The sequence below is a fragment of the Mycteria americana genome, chromosome 20 (genome assembly GCF_035582795.1).
Source record: "Mycteria americana isolate JAX WOST 10 ecotype Jacksonville Zoo and Gardens chromosome 20, USCA_MyAme_1.0, whole genome shotgun sequence".
NCBI lineage: Eukaryota > Metazoa > Chordata > Aves > Ciconiiformes > Ciconiidae > Mycteria > Mycteria americana.
In genome coordinates this window covers 6,937,731-6,954,135 of record NC_134384.1, presented here as the reverse complement: position 1 = coordinate 6,954,135, position 16,405 = coordinate 6,937,731, and the positions used below count along the sequence as shown (strand labels likewise).

Below are 16,405 nucleotides of genomic sequence, written 5' to 3'. Positions count from 1 at the left end.
ACTTGGAAATGACAAAGAGCTCATCCTTTAACAGGCAACCAGCTTCCCTTCCTCATCTTAGAGGCTGATGCACAAGGCTGCAGAAATCAGAGGTTCAATATGATTATATTTAATTTCTCTGTGCTCTTCTATAGAAAACCATATGGGATAGAGGGCAAATTGATCACGATTTTACTGTTTGCACGTACAATGCAAAACCATTGATCTCTTTTAAAAAAGTACACTGTATTCCTACCTGGCAAAGCTATTCTCTGTAATTGCTTGTAAACCAACACTCTCCTATGAAAGGACAGAATTCAGCCTTTGTGACAAGAAATCGCTATTAGCGAAATACCACTGCCAGCCAAAACTTTCGCTAGTCTCTGTACAGTTTAACCAAGGAAATACAGTACAACTATGTGAATGTAATACTAAGTCTGGTTCAGGATTAGCTGAGATAAACAGTCAACGTTTGTAAAATTTTAATGGACAGCCCTGTTAGTGACGTTAGTGACTGGACTGTCTCTCAGATTAGGGAACAGTAAGGCATGCCAGCAGCAAGAGGCAAAAGTTTTCCAATGTAATCAGCTGCAGCTTGTCGGACTGCCTTTAGAGAGAGACAAGCTATGGAGGTTGGCCTGTCATCATGTCCCAGGATAGATGTGAAGTCACTGGAATGGATCAGCAGATCAGGAGAAGTCTACTGCTTGAAGTGGCTATCTGTTTCACCTTTTGTGGAAATGGGTCTGAATGTGCTCAGCAATTGGACAGACATATCCTCGAGCACAACTTACCTCTACCAGCATAAGTACTAGAACACAAAAAATCCGCCTCTTCCCAAATATCTCAAGCGATTGTTCCATCTTCAGGACAGTTATTTAGTTCAGAGTCTAGAATCTGGTGAAACACAGTCTAAAACCTTGAAATATTTCTGCCTTTTTCCTTAAGCACATATCAAATGGCTTTGCAACGTGACATGTTTATACATGCTGTTTTGATGGTTGCCAGTATTAGCTAAAATAAAGGTGAGGTGATTGAACTGTACTTTGCACAAAGGGCTGATCCGCCATCTCACAACTGAGATGAAAACTCAGTAATGTATTATTTGCCTTAACAGAGCAGGGCATTCATCCACCTCATTCAGAGACAGCCATTATCTGGTACTTCAAGGAAACTGAGCCTCTGCCTTCCAAAGGGATAAAAGATACTGCCAATTAAAGAAGTTATGCACAGGATTGCTTTCCTGATTCTGCCTGGATAGTTTACCAACAATCAGCCTCTACAACTTCACATACACTGTGCAGAAACTGCTTCCTTACTACCACAAGAAAATGGTTGGAGACATCAGTCTCACTCCTCAGCAAGTGCTGTTAAGTCATGCACAAGAACACTGCCACTTTTCTGATAATGATGCCATAAACATGGACTAATATAAACCAAAATTAGAGATGAGCTACAACTTACCTGTCAATAGCTATTTGAACAATGCTTTCAGACTGTAATTACTTTATTCTCTTTTTATGATCAATTTTTATTTTATTATCTAACCATAATACTAGCATAAAACTGAGAAAGCACTTTGCATTTGAATTATGTGAGCAAGAGTATTTAAATTCAGTTCAGCAATTTACAAATCAACCAAAATGATGGCCTTTAAAAATGCTATTTAGCATGACAAATGCTGGCAAATCTTAAATTTTTATTTCCTGCTCTCAGCAGAAGAGTGTCCCAAGGCCATTTACACTGATGCAGTAAGCAGCAAGCAGAAGGCTGAAGTTTGGGAGGCACGTTAAGAGTAGAACTGACTGCCTGGGAACCCACGTAAGACAGAATTGGACATACCTTTTCAAGTAGGTAGATACGTAGGTAGTAGGTGCCCCAGAACTGGGAGCTTCATTTCCCTTTGATTCATCCCTCCACGGCTGCCGGGTGTAAGAGCCGCTCCGCACTAGGTTAACAGCTGATTCTCTAGTGCAGGAGAGAGCACAAGGTTTGTTTAGAAAAAACTTTTGGAGTCTGCTTTTCCCTCCTTTACAGTTCCACAACACAAATCCTTCCCTTACACCTATGTGCACCATCGTTCACAGGCGACACAACCCACCGAAACACCTCTTCTGGCCTTAGCATCAGTTTCTGTTATTGCCAGCTGTATTACTTAAGAATCACCAGATGATGTAACACTTTGCATAAAGAGGAACAAGATCCTTTTTAGTCAGAAAACTTGCAATTGAAATTTAGATTGTTCATAAACATAATTTAACATATTAAATAACGTCATTTGATATTCTCTCTGCCGCCTTGTATCAAACAACGTTGCATAAATGGACAGATATTGCAACCGCAGGGGAAGTTTTTATTCTCCGAGATATCCAGGCAATGACATTAAAGCAATTCAGTATGGCAAATCCTTTGCTATAATTAGCAGCAGAAAACAATGAACAAAACATTTGGCAATATCTAAAAGTACTTGACATCTTATCAATAAATTACTAGTAGTCCTATTTATCATAGTTATCTGAAATCAGGGCTCCTTTTCCTAATACACACTTTGGCAGTATGTCCTATTCTTTTCTGGTCTTGGACAGGACCTCGAGCTTGTAACGCAACACAAATCCATTCACTCGTCAGCCTGCAATTATTTTTCATTTTTCAATTGCCATGTCCACGCTGATGCCCTTTCAGACACCTGTGGGTTCCGTGAAGTGAAACTCAGCTGTTTTGAAAGGAAAGAATATTGGGAAAAATCTGTACTACACAGTACATCTGGGCACCATCTGTTCATGCAGGCCAATTCTCCTCATTCCCCACTATACCAGGCAAAGGACACTTATCAGCAGTCAGCTGGATATGCCACTCAATACGAGCCACTGCCCCACTGCCAAAACCGCTCAAGCTTATCAGCAGACACAAATTGTCTGCTAAACTCCAAATCACAGTGACTGGCTGAGATTAAGCAAGAACGCAGCAGGGGGGTTCCAGCAAAAGATCAGCAAAGAATCTCAAACTGTGCTGAAATTCTCTCAGGGCGGTCATCCCCCATGACTTCTTCACAACAATTACAGTTCACAATGACTTCTCTATATGCACCTTTCTACCACAATTGTGGAAGTGGCTGGAAATGAGGCTAAGCTCAAATTTTACTCCTCCTAGCACAAACTGCGAAGAATCTGTTTGTAGAGATTAGCTCCTCAAATGTATCTTGAGATACTAGATATTTATCCCATTTATACTGTGGTTCTGTCCACAGGCAACTACACACATTCACTGTAAAAACAACCCCTGCAAGGGAAACAGTTCCATACGTGAGAGAGTTCACAAACTCAAGTGAATTAAAAAAAAAAAAAAAAAAAAAAAAGACGGATGTGTGAACAAAGGGACTGAAGGTGACTATTGAGCAAGTGACAGAAGTACAAGTGTAGGTGCCAGCTACAAAATGAGGCACTTGCATGTAAAAGTAAAAAGTATGCATAAATCTAGTTTCCTGGATGGAAGCCCTATATGTATGAATACAGGGGTGGAGAAGCCAGCCTGTTGCCCTGCTCACCTAAATGAAAAGCAATGTACCAGAAATTTTATAGATCAGAGAAAGCTCTCGATATTGTGAACTCCCGTGTACTTGGGACTGCTGAGAAAATACATGAAGCCTGAATATAGAAAAAAAGGTATTCCAGAGGAACTGTTGACAGGACAGAAGCTGAGCATTAAGTTCAGTCAGTCTCACCTGTTTTCTTTTTCTTCTATATCGCTCGCACTGCTTAGTCTTCTGGGGGCTATTGTGGCAAGATAGCTCTTGTTGTCTTTATCCTGGTGAAGCAAAAGTAGTACTTCAACTACACATCTGTTACACTTCCAGCATGTTCAGTGACAACTAAATTCATGTTCAAATTTCTTCAACTAAGAAAGCATTCCCCTGTCTAAGGACAACTGGTTTAAGGCATTTTCTTGGGCAACACATACCACAGCATAAAAGTATCAGTTCTGAAAATTATTTCCTGAAGAGCACGCTAGTGAATAAAACCAGCTCCTAACTAGAACTACTTATAAATCAGAGAACCATAGAATCAGAGAATAGTTTGGGTTGGAAGGGACCTTTAAAGGTCATCTAGTCCAACCCCCCTGGCAACAAGCAGGGACATCTTCAACCAGATCAGGTTGCTCAGAGCCCCGTCCAACCTGACCTTGAATGTTTCCAGGGATGGGGAATCTACCCACAGGCAGCAAAGTTACAGCTAGTGAATACGTGGGATGGGATTCACAAATACAACTGGTGGATACAGGAGGAATCCATATAGATGACAGTGAAGGAGAATTTCCACTGCAGGTATGTGCTCCTGTCTAGATTAGGTATTTTTTGGTAAAGAACAGGCCATGCCAGACCAGTAGCCCTTGTTCACTGGCAGCCCACTCCAAACTGAGCAGGAATTAGGTCAAAGGGGCACCGAACTCCAGTTCTGCAAGAACAACTGACAGGATAGAAATAATTTTCAAAAGAAAAAAAAAGAAAGAATGAAAGAGACCTAAGTTTGTTATGGATACAAAACCCAGCAATAACTCAAAATGAAAGGGAAAGGGTCTTAAACCTGTGAGGTAAAGTCCGCTCAACTGGGATGCACTAAAACATCTTTGCTGAAAGCCAAACCTTTTCTTTGTTGTCTAATAATGCAGATATCCGAGGACTTGACGAAGAACGATAGATAGAAGAAGTCTTATCTCTCTGCGCCTCACGAGTAGCAGCGACTTCACTCAACATGTTGTGACTGCCAGTCTTCCGTAGTCCCAGCCGCCACGATGAAGGTGACTCATCCTTCTGCTCCTCTGACTTGCTGAGCCAACTGAACTGTAGAGGAGAAAAAGGGACATTTGGAAGAAGTAAGAGCACTGCAAGGCACAATCTAAGTTCTGAAAGTGTTTCAACAAGCCCCAGTTTTTGCTGGGCTACACTTGTAAACGTAAGATGGAGTGACTTTGATTTCCTGCTTAGCTTTAATTACAGGACATAGCTCAAGGTGAACTCACAGGGATGCAAACTGCTGTAGTGCCCTCATCCCCAGTGACAGATGATGAAAGAAATCTTGTGTCATTGTGCAGCTCCCTTTGCCTACACAATGCCCTCCTCCACCTTTGCAGAAAGAATATAAGGAACAATGAAGCTTTTATTAGCACCTGTTTAGGAAGGGGGAATCATTCAATAAAGGCAGAAAACCAAAAAAAGTAATCGACTCTTTTGGGACTAGCTGCAAATAAAACCCTTACACAGATCAACCTGGAGAGTGTCCAGGAGAAGCCATTAAGATCATCAGGGAGCTGGAGCACACAACACAAAGGGAGAGACTGAGGAAACCTGGCTTGTTTAGCATGGAAAAGAGAAGGCAAAGAAAGGATTTAATCGCTCTGCTACTTGGGGGGTGGGGTTTACAGAGGATATGGAACCAGACTTCTCAACAGTCTACAGTGAAAGGAGAAGGAGGAACAGACAAATTCCAACACAGGAAATCCCAACTGACATGACAGAAGACATACCTCCTGGTAGGAGCGATGCTGCACTGGGACAGGGAGCAAGAGAGTGGGGCATCTCCATCCTCAGAGACTTTTCAATACTCAGCTGAGCTCAGGTAGTACAGAGCAACATGACATAGGCTTGAAGTTGGCCCTGCCTTGAGCAAGAGGCTAGCTTAAACCTAGTTCTAGCTTAAACCTTTCTATGGTCAGGTAACCGCATATTCTATACATACTACAGAACAGACCTTCATGCTTTTTGTTACATGAGGCACTTCTGACAAGCATATATTATTCCTCAAATATACAACTGCTTAAACGTACAACTTCAATTATAATTATCAAGTCTTAGAAAAAGATGCCTACTGCCATTCAAGAATGGAGCCTGGGCACCGCAAGAGATACTTCTACAAAGACAGGGGCTCAACACCGAGTTGCATAGGAAACAAAGAAAAAAAAAAACATTAGGAATTATTGGAAAAGAACAGAATATGAAACACAACACCATTATGTCCCTGTGTTACTGCAGGGTAAAATCACACCTTTGATATCATGCACAGCTCGGCTCCACAGCTCAAAAGCAGTACAGAAGAAGGGGAAGAGGTTCAGAGAAAGGCAACAAGAATGAGTAGAGCAAGAGAGCTTTTGTATGAGGAGTTATTCAGTGTATCAGGAGTCTCCAGACTGAGGTATGACCAAGGTACACAAAATCCTCAGTGGCACATAGAAGGGTGAATAAGGATCAGTTATTCCTTGTTCCTTCCCACAAAGGGACTAGGGGCAGCAAATAAAACCAGCATGTGGCAGGCTTGAAGAAACAGGTGCAGGAAGCTCTGTATAATATGTATTAAGCTGAAGAACCCTTTGCCACTGGGCATTATAGGATCCCAAACATTATGGGCACTCAAAAAGTCACTGCATAAATTCATAGAGGAAAAGCCTAACAGGGGGTACTGAATACAAAAAATACCACAGGTTCAGCAAGTCCCTGAAATGCAAATTGCTAGAAGGTGGGAGAGAAGTCCAGCTAGATTCTGTCTTCTCTAGTGTCTTTTGATGGTCACTGTCAAGGGCAGGATACTGGAGTAGACAAGGCTTTTGGTCAAAGCCGATATAAGCATTATTATACCATATTCTACATAACACAAAACATCTGACATTATCGAGAATAAATGAAGCTTCTGGGGAGCTCTGCCCTCAAACTCATTGACTCAAGACTGCAAAGATAAAATTATCACTGCAGTATTTTAGCAGTGTTTCTTAGCTAATGTTATTCTAATGCAGATGCACAGAGTTAATCATCTGTACTCTACTAATTCTAGCACTTCCAGTCTACTGAGCTATACAGCTCTAATGCTTTAATGTAGTTTTGACACTTTCCTCAGACAAAGCTGAAATCCACAGTAAAAGCTGCCTTCTGTAATTTCTGAGCAACATAGGAACAGCAAATATTATTAACTCCACAAATGGAGGGCAATACAAGCACTTGTATTTTCCCATATAAAACCCAATCTGATGAAGAGAGTTACAGAAGAATCAAACATGTAAGAAGGTAAAGTAGCCAATCTGAAGTGATTGAGGTCAAATTAATAACTGCTTTGCACACAGGCCCTCTTCTATACCCTAAAAGACTTATTCTGGGTTAAACAGCTCAAATGAGTGACAACAATACTCTGCAGCTGGGAAAAGGTTAACTGAAGTGCTCACCTTCCCAGTATCCTTCTACCTTTAATACTTCCCCTGCTATGTCAGCCTGAGTTGAACAACGCCCAGAGGAGCTGTATTTCATTTGATCTGGACGAGAAGTTAGACGTAGTAGCATGTCAAAAATAAAAAATTGTGATGAAGCAAGAAACATTTTCCCTCTAACATGTACCTAGTCCTTCAGGCTTTGGCAAGGTGCCTGTGTTGTATAGCTGTCCTCCATATTCTGGTGCAAAAAGAAATCAGAAGCATAAGACACCAGTCCTCCGCAGCACACAGAATCTCCTGGTGCCATCTAGCTGAGTGACGTGAGAGCTGGAGAATTCAGATAAGATGTCAGGAATTCTACTTCACCTTTAAAAAGCTTTTATAGCCTAGCTATCTAGTCAGATGCAAACTTTATCCTCTCTGCTTACTGGGCCGTAACATCATGCCGCTGAATCAACTGAGTTTGGCAAGTCAGAGGCACTTTAGATAATGATGCCAAATTTGCTGCTGATACATCAGTAGGAACCAGCTTTGGTGAAAGATCTCCTGCTGGTAAGAGATTGGCATCAACATCTCAGAACTGACAGCAACACAAAGCACTTGCGGTAAGCAGGGTTTCTCTCGTGAACAGCGCAATTTGCTTCAGAAGGTAAGATATTCAAGAGGAACCTTATCGGACAAACATCCTCCTTTGTGCCAGTCTGGTACCGTTGTTAACACACCATCTTTATCAAAATTGCATACTATTATGCTCTCCTAAATCCACGTCTTACAACTCCTCTGAAAAATCGGTTTCAGAGCGTCCGTTTCCCAGAAAAACCTACTGCTTTCAAGCTCTGTTGGAGTCCTCATTGATTCCAAATTCACTTACTCTTCTGGCAGATGCAGTGAAGGAGTTGGGCTCGGGTGGTGGTATTTGCTCAGTGATGCTAGGCCTGGTTTCATGGCTGGAGTGGTTGGCAAAAGGCTCTTCCTTCCTTTCTACAATTTTAAACAAGAAGAGAAACCAAACGTTTCAGTATTGCACTTCCAAGGCCCTTCTTTACAAGCACAGTGTGCACTAAACTCAAGTTCAGAGTTGCTGTGACCTCAGTACGCCGTAGATGATAAAGATGATGCCAGTGCCAAGGCTAACCAGGGCTTTCTGCAAGGAGGCTTTCTACTTACTAAAAAATATGATGGATACATTTGCCAGGCAAAGCTTTCGAACTTCATCCCCACAGGCAAGCAAAATCTTTGCAGAAAGCACCTTAGGGTGGACAAACAGATTTTTTGTTTATTCACAATTTTGTTTCCTCTCAGGGATTGTTCTTCCCTTGTAACACTCGGGGAAAAAAACCAGAACATGCCACTCCTATCGCAGTACGTGAGTATGCATTATAGCACACGTCCCCAGGTGGGCCCGGTGGTGGATTTCACTGCACGGTTCTGCTGCAGTTGCTTATGCTGGTGGGCAGAATTTCTGGTCTTCTACAGCAAAATCCATTTTTCTACACGAAGCTAGGACTGATTCCCAACAAAAATCTTTATCAGGGCACAAAGCAAGCTAAGCAAACACTATCAAAGCTCGCAGCTGGCTCCCTGCTTGTTAGACAAGTGCAATCATCCAGTATTAACATTTTTTTTGTATCTATGCACCATGCTTGACATAAGAACATCCACCAGACATTACCGGGGGAGAGTAAGCAGGAACTATGTCTCAGGCAATAGGTTCAATTGACAGGAGTGCACAGGGCTCTAAGACAGACTATTTACCAAACACAGCCACATGCAAAGTGCCTGAGAAATGATGTACCTACACCAACAAAACAATGTTTTCCCTCTCACAGTTATAAGTGCCTCACACAGTCATGGTTTTGAAAAATCAAAGTCATTTTAAGTGTAACCACCCAAACAGTACTAGCAAATGAGGTATGTGCAGTGAATAAAGATCTTCTACTACACATAAAAAGCAGTTTGATATGGAGCATCTGCGAGGATGGCACCTTGGAGTGCGAAGATCAATCTTTCTGAAACAAATGTTCTCACTCCTAGAATACAGAATTCAAAGGACACAGAAAACAGAAAAGAGCAAGCCAAGAGAAACATTTAAAAATAAGAGGCAGTTAGCAGGACTGACAGATCCAGAATTAAAGAGACAAAGACGCATCTCCCCTAGGAAGGTCTGCATGAGACTTCAACAGAAGTTTCAGCCACCTTTCCCTTTCCTTGTGTTATCTGAGAAGTTCCATCAAAGTCATCTAAACAGAGCATTTCATTTCTTGAGCCTAACATGCAGATGCGTTGCACTTTCAAACAGCCCTTTTAGGAAGGGGCAGTAGATTACCCACTTCACCTTGCAGGCCTGACTTCAGCAGTCCACGGAAATGCATACAGACAAAAAAATTACATGCTTGCCATTTGCCGATTTCTTGAGAGTGAAGCCTGTAAACCACAGGAGAATCCTCGACATTGCAGGAAGGGGAGAACAGACCTGACAGCCAGCAGGCTTTACAGGCTGGGCTAGACGGTGACTGGTAGCCCGTTCTGGAAGTTCATAGTACAGAGGTCAACTTCTAAGGTCAAGCCTAATTACAAGGGCACAAGCTTAAGTGGTAATGACAGGTTGGAAAGAACTCTAACTGTGAGCAATGTGACTGAAAGGAGTCAATTGCAGAAGAAGGACAGGCAAAAGTACCTTGTTCCAGCAGCGTGAGAGACTGCATGACCATAGGCATCGCTGTCTTTAGGGGAAGATCCCACATTTTATTTTACTAAAATTTCAGCAACAAACATTATGAGTTCCAATCAAGGCAAACAGGTCAGGATTAGCTCAATGTCCCCAAAACAAATTTGGTGAGACTGAAAATTTAGTTCTCTAATTTGGCACAAATGTAATTTTTCTTAAGGGTTTTTGGGGGGGTTCTTTTTTTTTGTTTTGCTTTGTTTTTTTAAACACTGAAAGCTTCCCTGGCCTGCTTTAATTCACAATAATCACCTACTGTAATAGTTAGCAGCACAGATAATGACCACAGAATTTTATACGGATCTTTCTCGTGTTTATATACAACCCAATGCCAAATTGTTAATTTTCCTCAAGATTAATAAAATGGCATTACTGCACTTAGCTTCTTTTGTTTGAAGAACACAAATTTCTTACAGATTTTAAGAAACATGCTACTCTGAGGCACTCGAACAATTTCACTGCTCACTTCTTCAAATTTCTTCTCCTCCCACAGTCTCTGCAAATTCCACAAATTTATTGCAGCCTGAGACCCTTCAAAACATCCCTCAAAATAAACTTCTGTATTATTCTGCCAGCTTCTACATTGTCCTGCCTTATGCTCAGTTACCAAAGGAGTTAAATTTTTTTGATTTAAAAATATCACTTGTAACAGTATTTTGGCTTTTTTTCTTCCTTCATGTGGACTTTGAACACTTTAGGACAACAGTCATCTTCTATCTGTCCAGCACTGCTTAAAATTACAGAGCTATGTGAATATTAAATCTCAGAAGAAAATGAAGAGGAATAAGGAAATAATTTCCATGTTTTCAAAAACATGCCTCCTATATCCATCCAAGCATTTAAAATGTCTAGCAGATAATAAAGCATAATTGTGTTTGAAACTAGTAATACTGTGACATTTATAATTTTCTATGAAAAGCTATTTTCATCCCTACTTCTCTTTGGAGTCCTCCTATAACATGTGGGCTGATGTTGTTATCTGATGAACCTTGTTTTAAAAAGAGTACCAAAAATGTGCACCCCATTCACATATGCAACAACTGACAACTACGTCTACATCCAGCTGGACAAGTTCATGTTCATTTGATTAGAGATTTGAGAAGTTTACAAGGTAAGGGTTCAATTCTGAATGAAATTTCTCAAAGGAGCCAATAATCTCTCTAGGAAAGGAGAGCACAGGTAACAAAGCCTGAAGCTTGATGCTTAATCGTTACTTGAATGCTTTTTGTCTTCCATTTGTTTTAGCTTTAGTGGTTTGAAATAGATTAGTATAATGTGCTTTGCTCAGTGAATTAACTCAATAAAGAGACCTGCTCTGGCTTTACACAAAATCTAATGCTGAGTGCCGTAGCGCTTTCCTTGCTGAAGGATATTATGCTGCTCCTGCATCAGTTAAACACCACAGAGCTCCACTTCTTATAGCTGTACATATGTTAGGAGGTCTTTTGGTCAAGTTCCTACCATGTTTACAAGAATTGGCACATGGCTATATAGGGCTGCTGTCTAGTAAAACCCTGAGTTATGGAGCAAAGAAGTGTGACCTCTACTGCATGCCTGTTTCTACTACTGACTTCTCCACTACATTGGCTGGATTTAAAAGCCAAAAGATTATTTCACCATGTTACTGCCATACCCAAATAAATTTTGAAACTACCAGCTCTGCAAAGACCAGCCAGGATCTCAACACCTCTCATACTGCGATAAACATCGTAATTGATACAATTAGAACACAGGTGATAATTTTACTGGCACAAGAAGCAGGACAAAACTTTATACGACACTTCTCTGCAAGGACTTATTTATCAGTATACTGGGATATAGGCCAAGTAAGCTGATGTTAAAAGTACTTTAACCATTAAAAACATCGCAGTCCAACATCCATCTCTCTTTGCAGAAATATTAAGTACAAGTCAGTCTTGGCTTACTGTAAAATTATTTAAACTTCCTGTGCTGCACTTATACGCTGTTTAAACTAATTAAGGAAGCCTTAGAAATTATGGAAAAAGAATGAGATTGAAACGAAGGAATTAGGATGCCAGCAATATGCTATAATGTAAAGGCTAACGTGACTCAATGTACTTAATCCTTATTTTCCACTATGTTCTGCAATTATTATACACCACAGTCAGAAAAAAGTTCCTCATCTCTATAATTACACAGAACAGCTTCAGCCGTTCATTTCATTTCTCCGATCCAAATACAACAGGCTATTACCTTCCTACATGTTCAACTGCATTTCTACCATCTTGCAGTAACTGAAGCGTTCATCCTGAAATTGGCCAACGAGAAAAAACCTACTGTTTAAGAACAACCTGTGAACAATGTGTTATCTTAAATTCAAGTGAGCTGGAAGCAGAAATTAAAATACTATCCGCAGCTTTTTTTTTTAATTAAATCCAAGACTTGTCTAAGTCTTACCTGATTCCTTTTCAGCATCTGATTCTGAAACTTCATCTTCTTCAGCTTCTTCCTCTTCTTCAGAACTAGAACTGCTAGAGTCCTTGTTCTCTTCCTCCATTTCCATGGACTTCAGCGTGTCTTCCTCATAAAGAATCTTCTCTTTGCTGCAAGATATAGAAATTTTAAGGACTGCCAGGTGAGCGAGTTATTTCTGAGTTCTGCTTCTCAGGAACACATAGATATGATTTGCTACATATAGAACAAGCAAAAGGACAAAATCCATCTACAGCTTTAACATTCCCAGCACTTCCAGTACTGCCCATTTTCTATGGATTCCAACGCCAGTCTCTATTTCCTAAATTTGCAAGCATTTCTCGGTCCAAAAAATTATGGTGTCTCTTTTCCTAGTGCAACACAACCCATCAGCTGGGCTGTGTGGCTCTGTGCAACTGCAAAGGTGCAGTTCTCAGCCCAAAGGTCAAATTGCTACTCAGCAAGAGCAGAAGCTGGGGCACCAGCCCAACTCCTCGTTCTACCATTCAGCGGTTACGTTAAGAAACAGCTAAATTGTATTTGAGAGAGCTCAAATTTAAAAGAAACCACAAAATGAACGTGAACAGCACTGAACTTTTTTTTAAGCCAGCTGAGGCCAGCTGACTGCTAACAGATGAAGCTGGTCTCCCACTACTCTCTGTGCAGCTTCTTTTCAACAAAGAGGAAAGAGACGTACTTGAAGAGTCCACTTTGAGGCTTGCCGTTCATGTCAGCTTCAATTAGCTTATTCCTCATCTCCTTCTCACTTCGCAACTGTGAAAAAGTCCAAGAAGATGGGAGAAAGAACAAAAAGAGACATCTTAACAAGCCACCTCAGCACAATCCAATAATTACCACAGCATAAGGTCATCCCAACCTCGTTAGACAAAAAGTACTGTGGATTTGTTTAACGAGCCAATTCAACAGATGCACATCTGCAAGATCACTGGATGTCTTGGACTAGAGCTCCATAAGGGCACAGCTACACACCCAGCATGTCCTTAGACTCAAGCTGCAATTTAATAAAACCTTCAGAGAAGACTGCAGCAGTCCCTGCTGAGACCCAGAGTCAAATCCCGATTTCCACAGTACTGCCCTGCATCTGCCCATGCAGACACAGTGCTGGAGGTCTGTCCACATCTGTTTGTATGCCCATGAAATCAGGCTAGATTCAGTTAAAAATTTGCTGCCTTTGTAGCTATTATTTACTTGCTCTCAGAGGAAAGCATTCAAGTATGCCCTGTACAGGCAACCGATGGATCTCCCACAAGGATGGGTCACTTCTTAAATCTCTCCAACGCCAGCATTAAGTCATTGCACAAGAATACCTGTGATCCCCGCAGCAAGTGAAATATTTTGCCCAGAGAGCAGCAATATGAATTTTGTCACCACTGATGGACAAAACAGTAACCAAAAATTGTTTCGGTATCTTCTAGAAGCACAGACACAGTTGAGGTAGAAAAAGGGATGGCAATTAGAGGCCGACTTTTAAGACTGCCTCTTTTGTGTCATGTCTAGCCTACTTACTCTTTCTCTTTTGATAGGAGCTGACACCAGGCACAAGAAGCAAAAGCTCTGCACATTCTGAATGTGGGAAAGCTACACGGAACCCAGCAAAGAGCCAAAATTTGGGGTACAGCATGCTGTTAGGTAGAACAAACTGCTGGAGCACAGCAAAGGGAAGTGCAGGAAACAGCCTGTTCCATTCACAGGTAATTCAGAGATTGGGAAAAAAATCCAAACCCAAATCAAATTAATTGCTTCTACCAAACAAAATCCCCTCTCCTCTCCAATAACAGCAGCAAATCTTTTAGGGTGGCATATTGTTCCGCTACAAGCTTTAGATTAAAAAAAAAAAAAATCTGATTTGAGAGCCATTTTGAAAGTGAAATAATGTACTTGGAGGAATGTTGTGGAACTGCATTTTTCATCCTTAACAAATGTAAGTTTTCTAATTTAAGTGTTAAAAATGGCACATGATAAACCCACGATAAAATGGCATTTCTATTAAAAAAATCATATCCACTAAAAAAAAATGTGTGATAAAATCTGGATTCTTCTCTTCTTCCCAGTTCTACTATAGCTTGCTACACTAATTTAATAAATAGAGAAGGCCTTTATATAGTGCTACTATATAGAGAACAAGGGGGGTTGCTAGCCCCTGCGAAGCAGGCCTAAAAATGCGCTAGCACCCATCCAAAAAAATTCTTGTCATTGTTTTGCTTTTTCTTTTTCTTTTCTTCTGAGGAGTGCAATTATCTGCAGAATCCTGGTGTAGTGAGATCGGAGGAAATCCAAAATACAACACCGATAGTATTTATCAACACCTCATTTAGGGAGAAGCTGATTAATTTTTACAAAGTTTCTGTGAATGCTAAGGATGCTATTTAAGGATGACAGCAGCTGTGTTATGATCAGAGCTTGAGCTCTACCACCCACATTGTCAGTTCCTCAAAATACTTTACTGGGTTTTATCAGCAGTGTTCTCATTATGTCTGTTTCTGAATCCAACGTTTTAAATGATACTTACTGATTTTTACTTTTTTTAAAGAAGGTTGGTTTGTTTTTTGGAAGCACCCAAATGAGATAATTGAGTAGACCAGATGAAATAGGAAAAAATGCAATCCAAAACCAACTTTCTGGCTTGATGACGGGCTTTACTTTGGTCAAGATATATTTTTGCTTTCCTTTTTTATGCCAACTTCCTGCTTATAACCCCTTCCAATATCTCCATTGCATTATGAAACCACAATTTATTATGGTTTTGAAATCACCAATTTTTTTAGTCTGGAATTCCCTGAAGTTTATAATTTCTTCTCACTCAACCAAAAGTCTCCCTATTGTAAGAAAGGCAGACATGGTAACAGATCTCTTCCTCAACACTGACAGTGATGCAAACACAAAGTTGACTTGGGTAATCACTCATTAAGAAAAGAGCAGTTTGATGCTAGACAGCTTGCCAGCTAACAAAAGTAACCACAGAATAACAACAATTCCAAAGATGAACTATACATTCCTTACCAGTTTACACAATTCTGCATGTCAGCACGCTACTGACCTTCTTGATGCGGTCATCCAGTTCTCTAGACTTCTAGCTATTAAAAATGTCAGTGTAATTAAAGATTCCAAATGACTAACATAAAAAAAAATAGCTGGGCCTCAGCTTCCTGCGTCTGTTGACACCATATGTCTTAGAGAACACCCGTGTGTGAAAAGGTAATTGGAGAGGTGGAAAATGATCTGCCAGAAACTCACCACAGTCTGTTTCTTCTGCAGCATTTCTAAATGCTCAACTAGTCCCTCATCAGCCACGTCGAATGGCGTCTGGCCCTGATGCAAGAAGAGAAGACAAGAGGATATCCTATATGGCATGGTGCTAATATTCAAAAAACCACCATTTACCAGTGAAGAACAAAAGTGCACATGCTCCACATCCTCCCTCCCCAAATGCTGAGTAACATACTTTCTTTCACTCCAGAGCAGGGAAAGCCACGCAAGAGTGATGGTAGTTTTATGACTCAATCCATGACCAGAGCAACCTTAATCGTGGAAGTGCAGTTCCCTGATTGCTGCTGCTCAAATCTAACAGCCAGGACTAATATATTTGAGTTTCCAGGTTTCTAAAAAGGACACTCTCGTACTGAGAAGGAATGTGATTAACCTGTCCTACTGTATCATCGCGTATTTGAACCTCCTGAAAGGCTGCCAATCACCAGCAGGCCAAAAAATTTGGGAGCCGTTTCCACATCCATGGGCATTTACAAATAAAACAAACCAGAAAAATTACTTCGGGGCACAAAACAAGAAATCAGTTACATTTTCACTGTAACTAAAGCTATAATAACCATTTAATTAACAACACATAATGAAACCTGATGGGTAGTGATCAAATAAACACAGGTTGCCTTGGCCACCTGACCTAGCAAGGTAACAATCCTTGACAGGAAAGAGCAGGTAATGCAGCAAATACAGCTGCGTCTGTTTCTTTTCAAGTCTAGCACAATACCAAACCCACACACATTCTGAACACTTTGGAAAAGCACCTGATGGCACTTAAAACAAAAAAGATTCCCCGTATTT

At 40.7% G+C, this 16,405-nt stretch overlaps 1 protein-coding gene across 3 annotated transcripts in view; it reads right to left on the bottom strand.

The window, feature by feature from the left end:
- Positions 1–16,405, bottom strand: part of PPP1R12B (protein phosphatase 1 regulatory subunit 12B) — a 126,814-nt gene that overhangs the window by 67,779 nt on the left and 42,630 nt on the right. For all 3 annotated transcript variants that reach the window (XR_012778474.1, XM_075521635.1, XM_075521636.1), the window contains exons 6-12: positions 15,581–15,655; positions 13,023–13,099; positions 12,311–12,456; positions 8,039–8,148; positions 4,619–4,816; positions 3,701–3,783; positions 1,822–1,947 (exon numbers count right to left, since the gene is read on the bottom strand). Coding sequence is in view for 2 of the 3 variants with exons in the window: in XM_075521635.1 (XP_075377750.1) it covers positions 1,822–1,947; positions 3,701–3,783; positions 4,619–4,816; positions 8,039–8,148; positions 12,311–12,456; positions 13,023–13,099; positions 15,581–15,655 (815 nt within the window). In the remaining variant the exon portion in view is untranslated. The remainder of the gene's footprint in view (positions 1–1,821; positions 1,948–3,700; positions 3,784–4,618; positions 4,817–8,038; positions 8,149–12,310; positions 12,457–13,022; positions 13,100–15,580; positions 15,656–16,405) is intronic.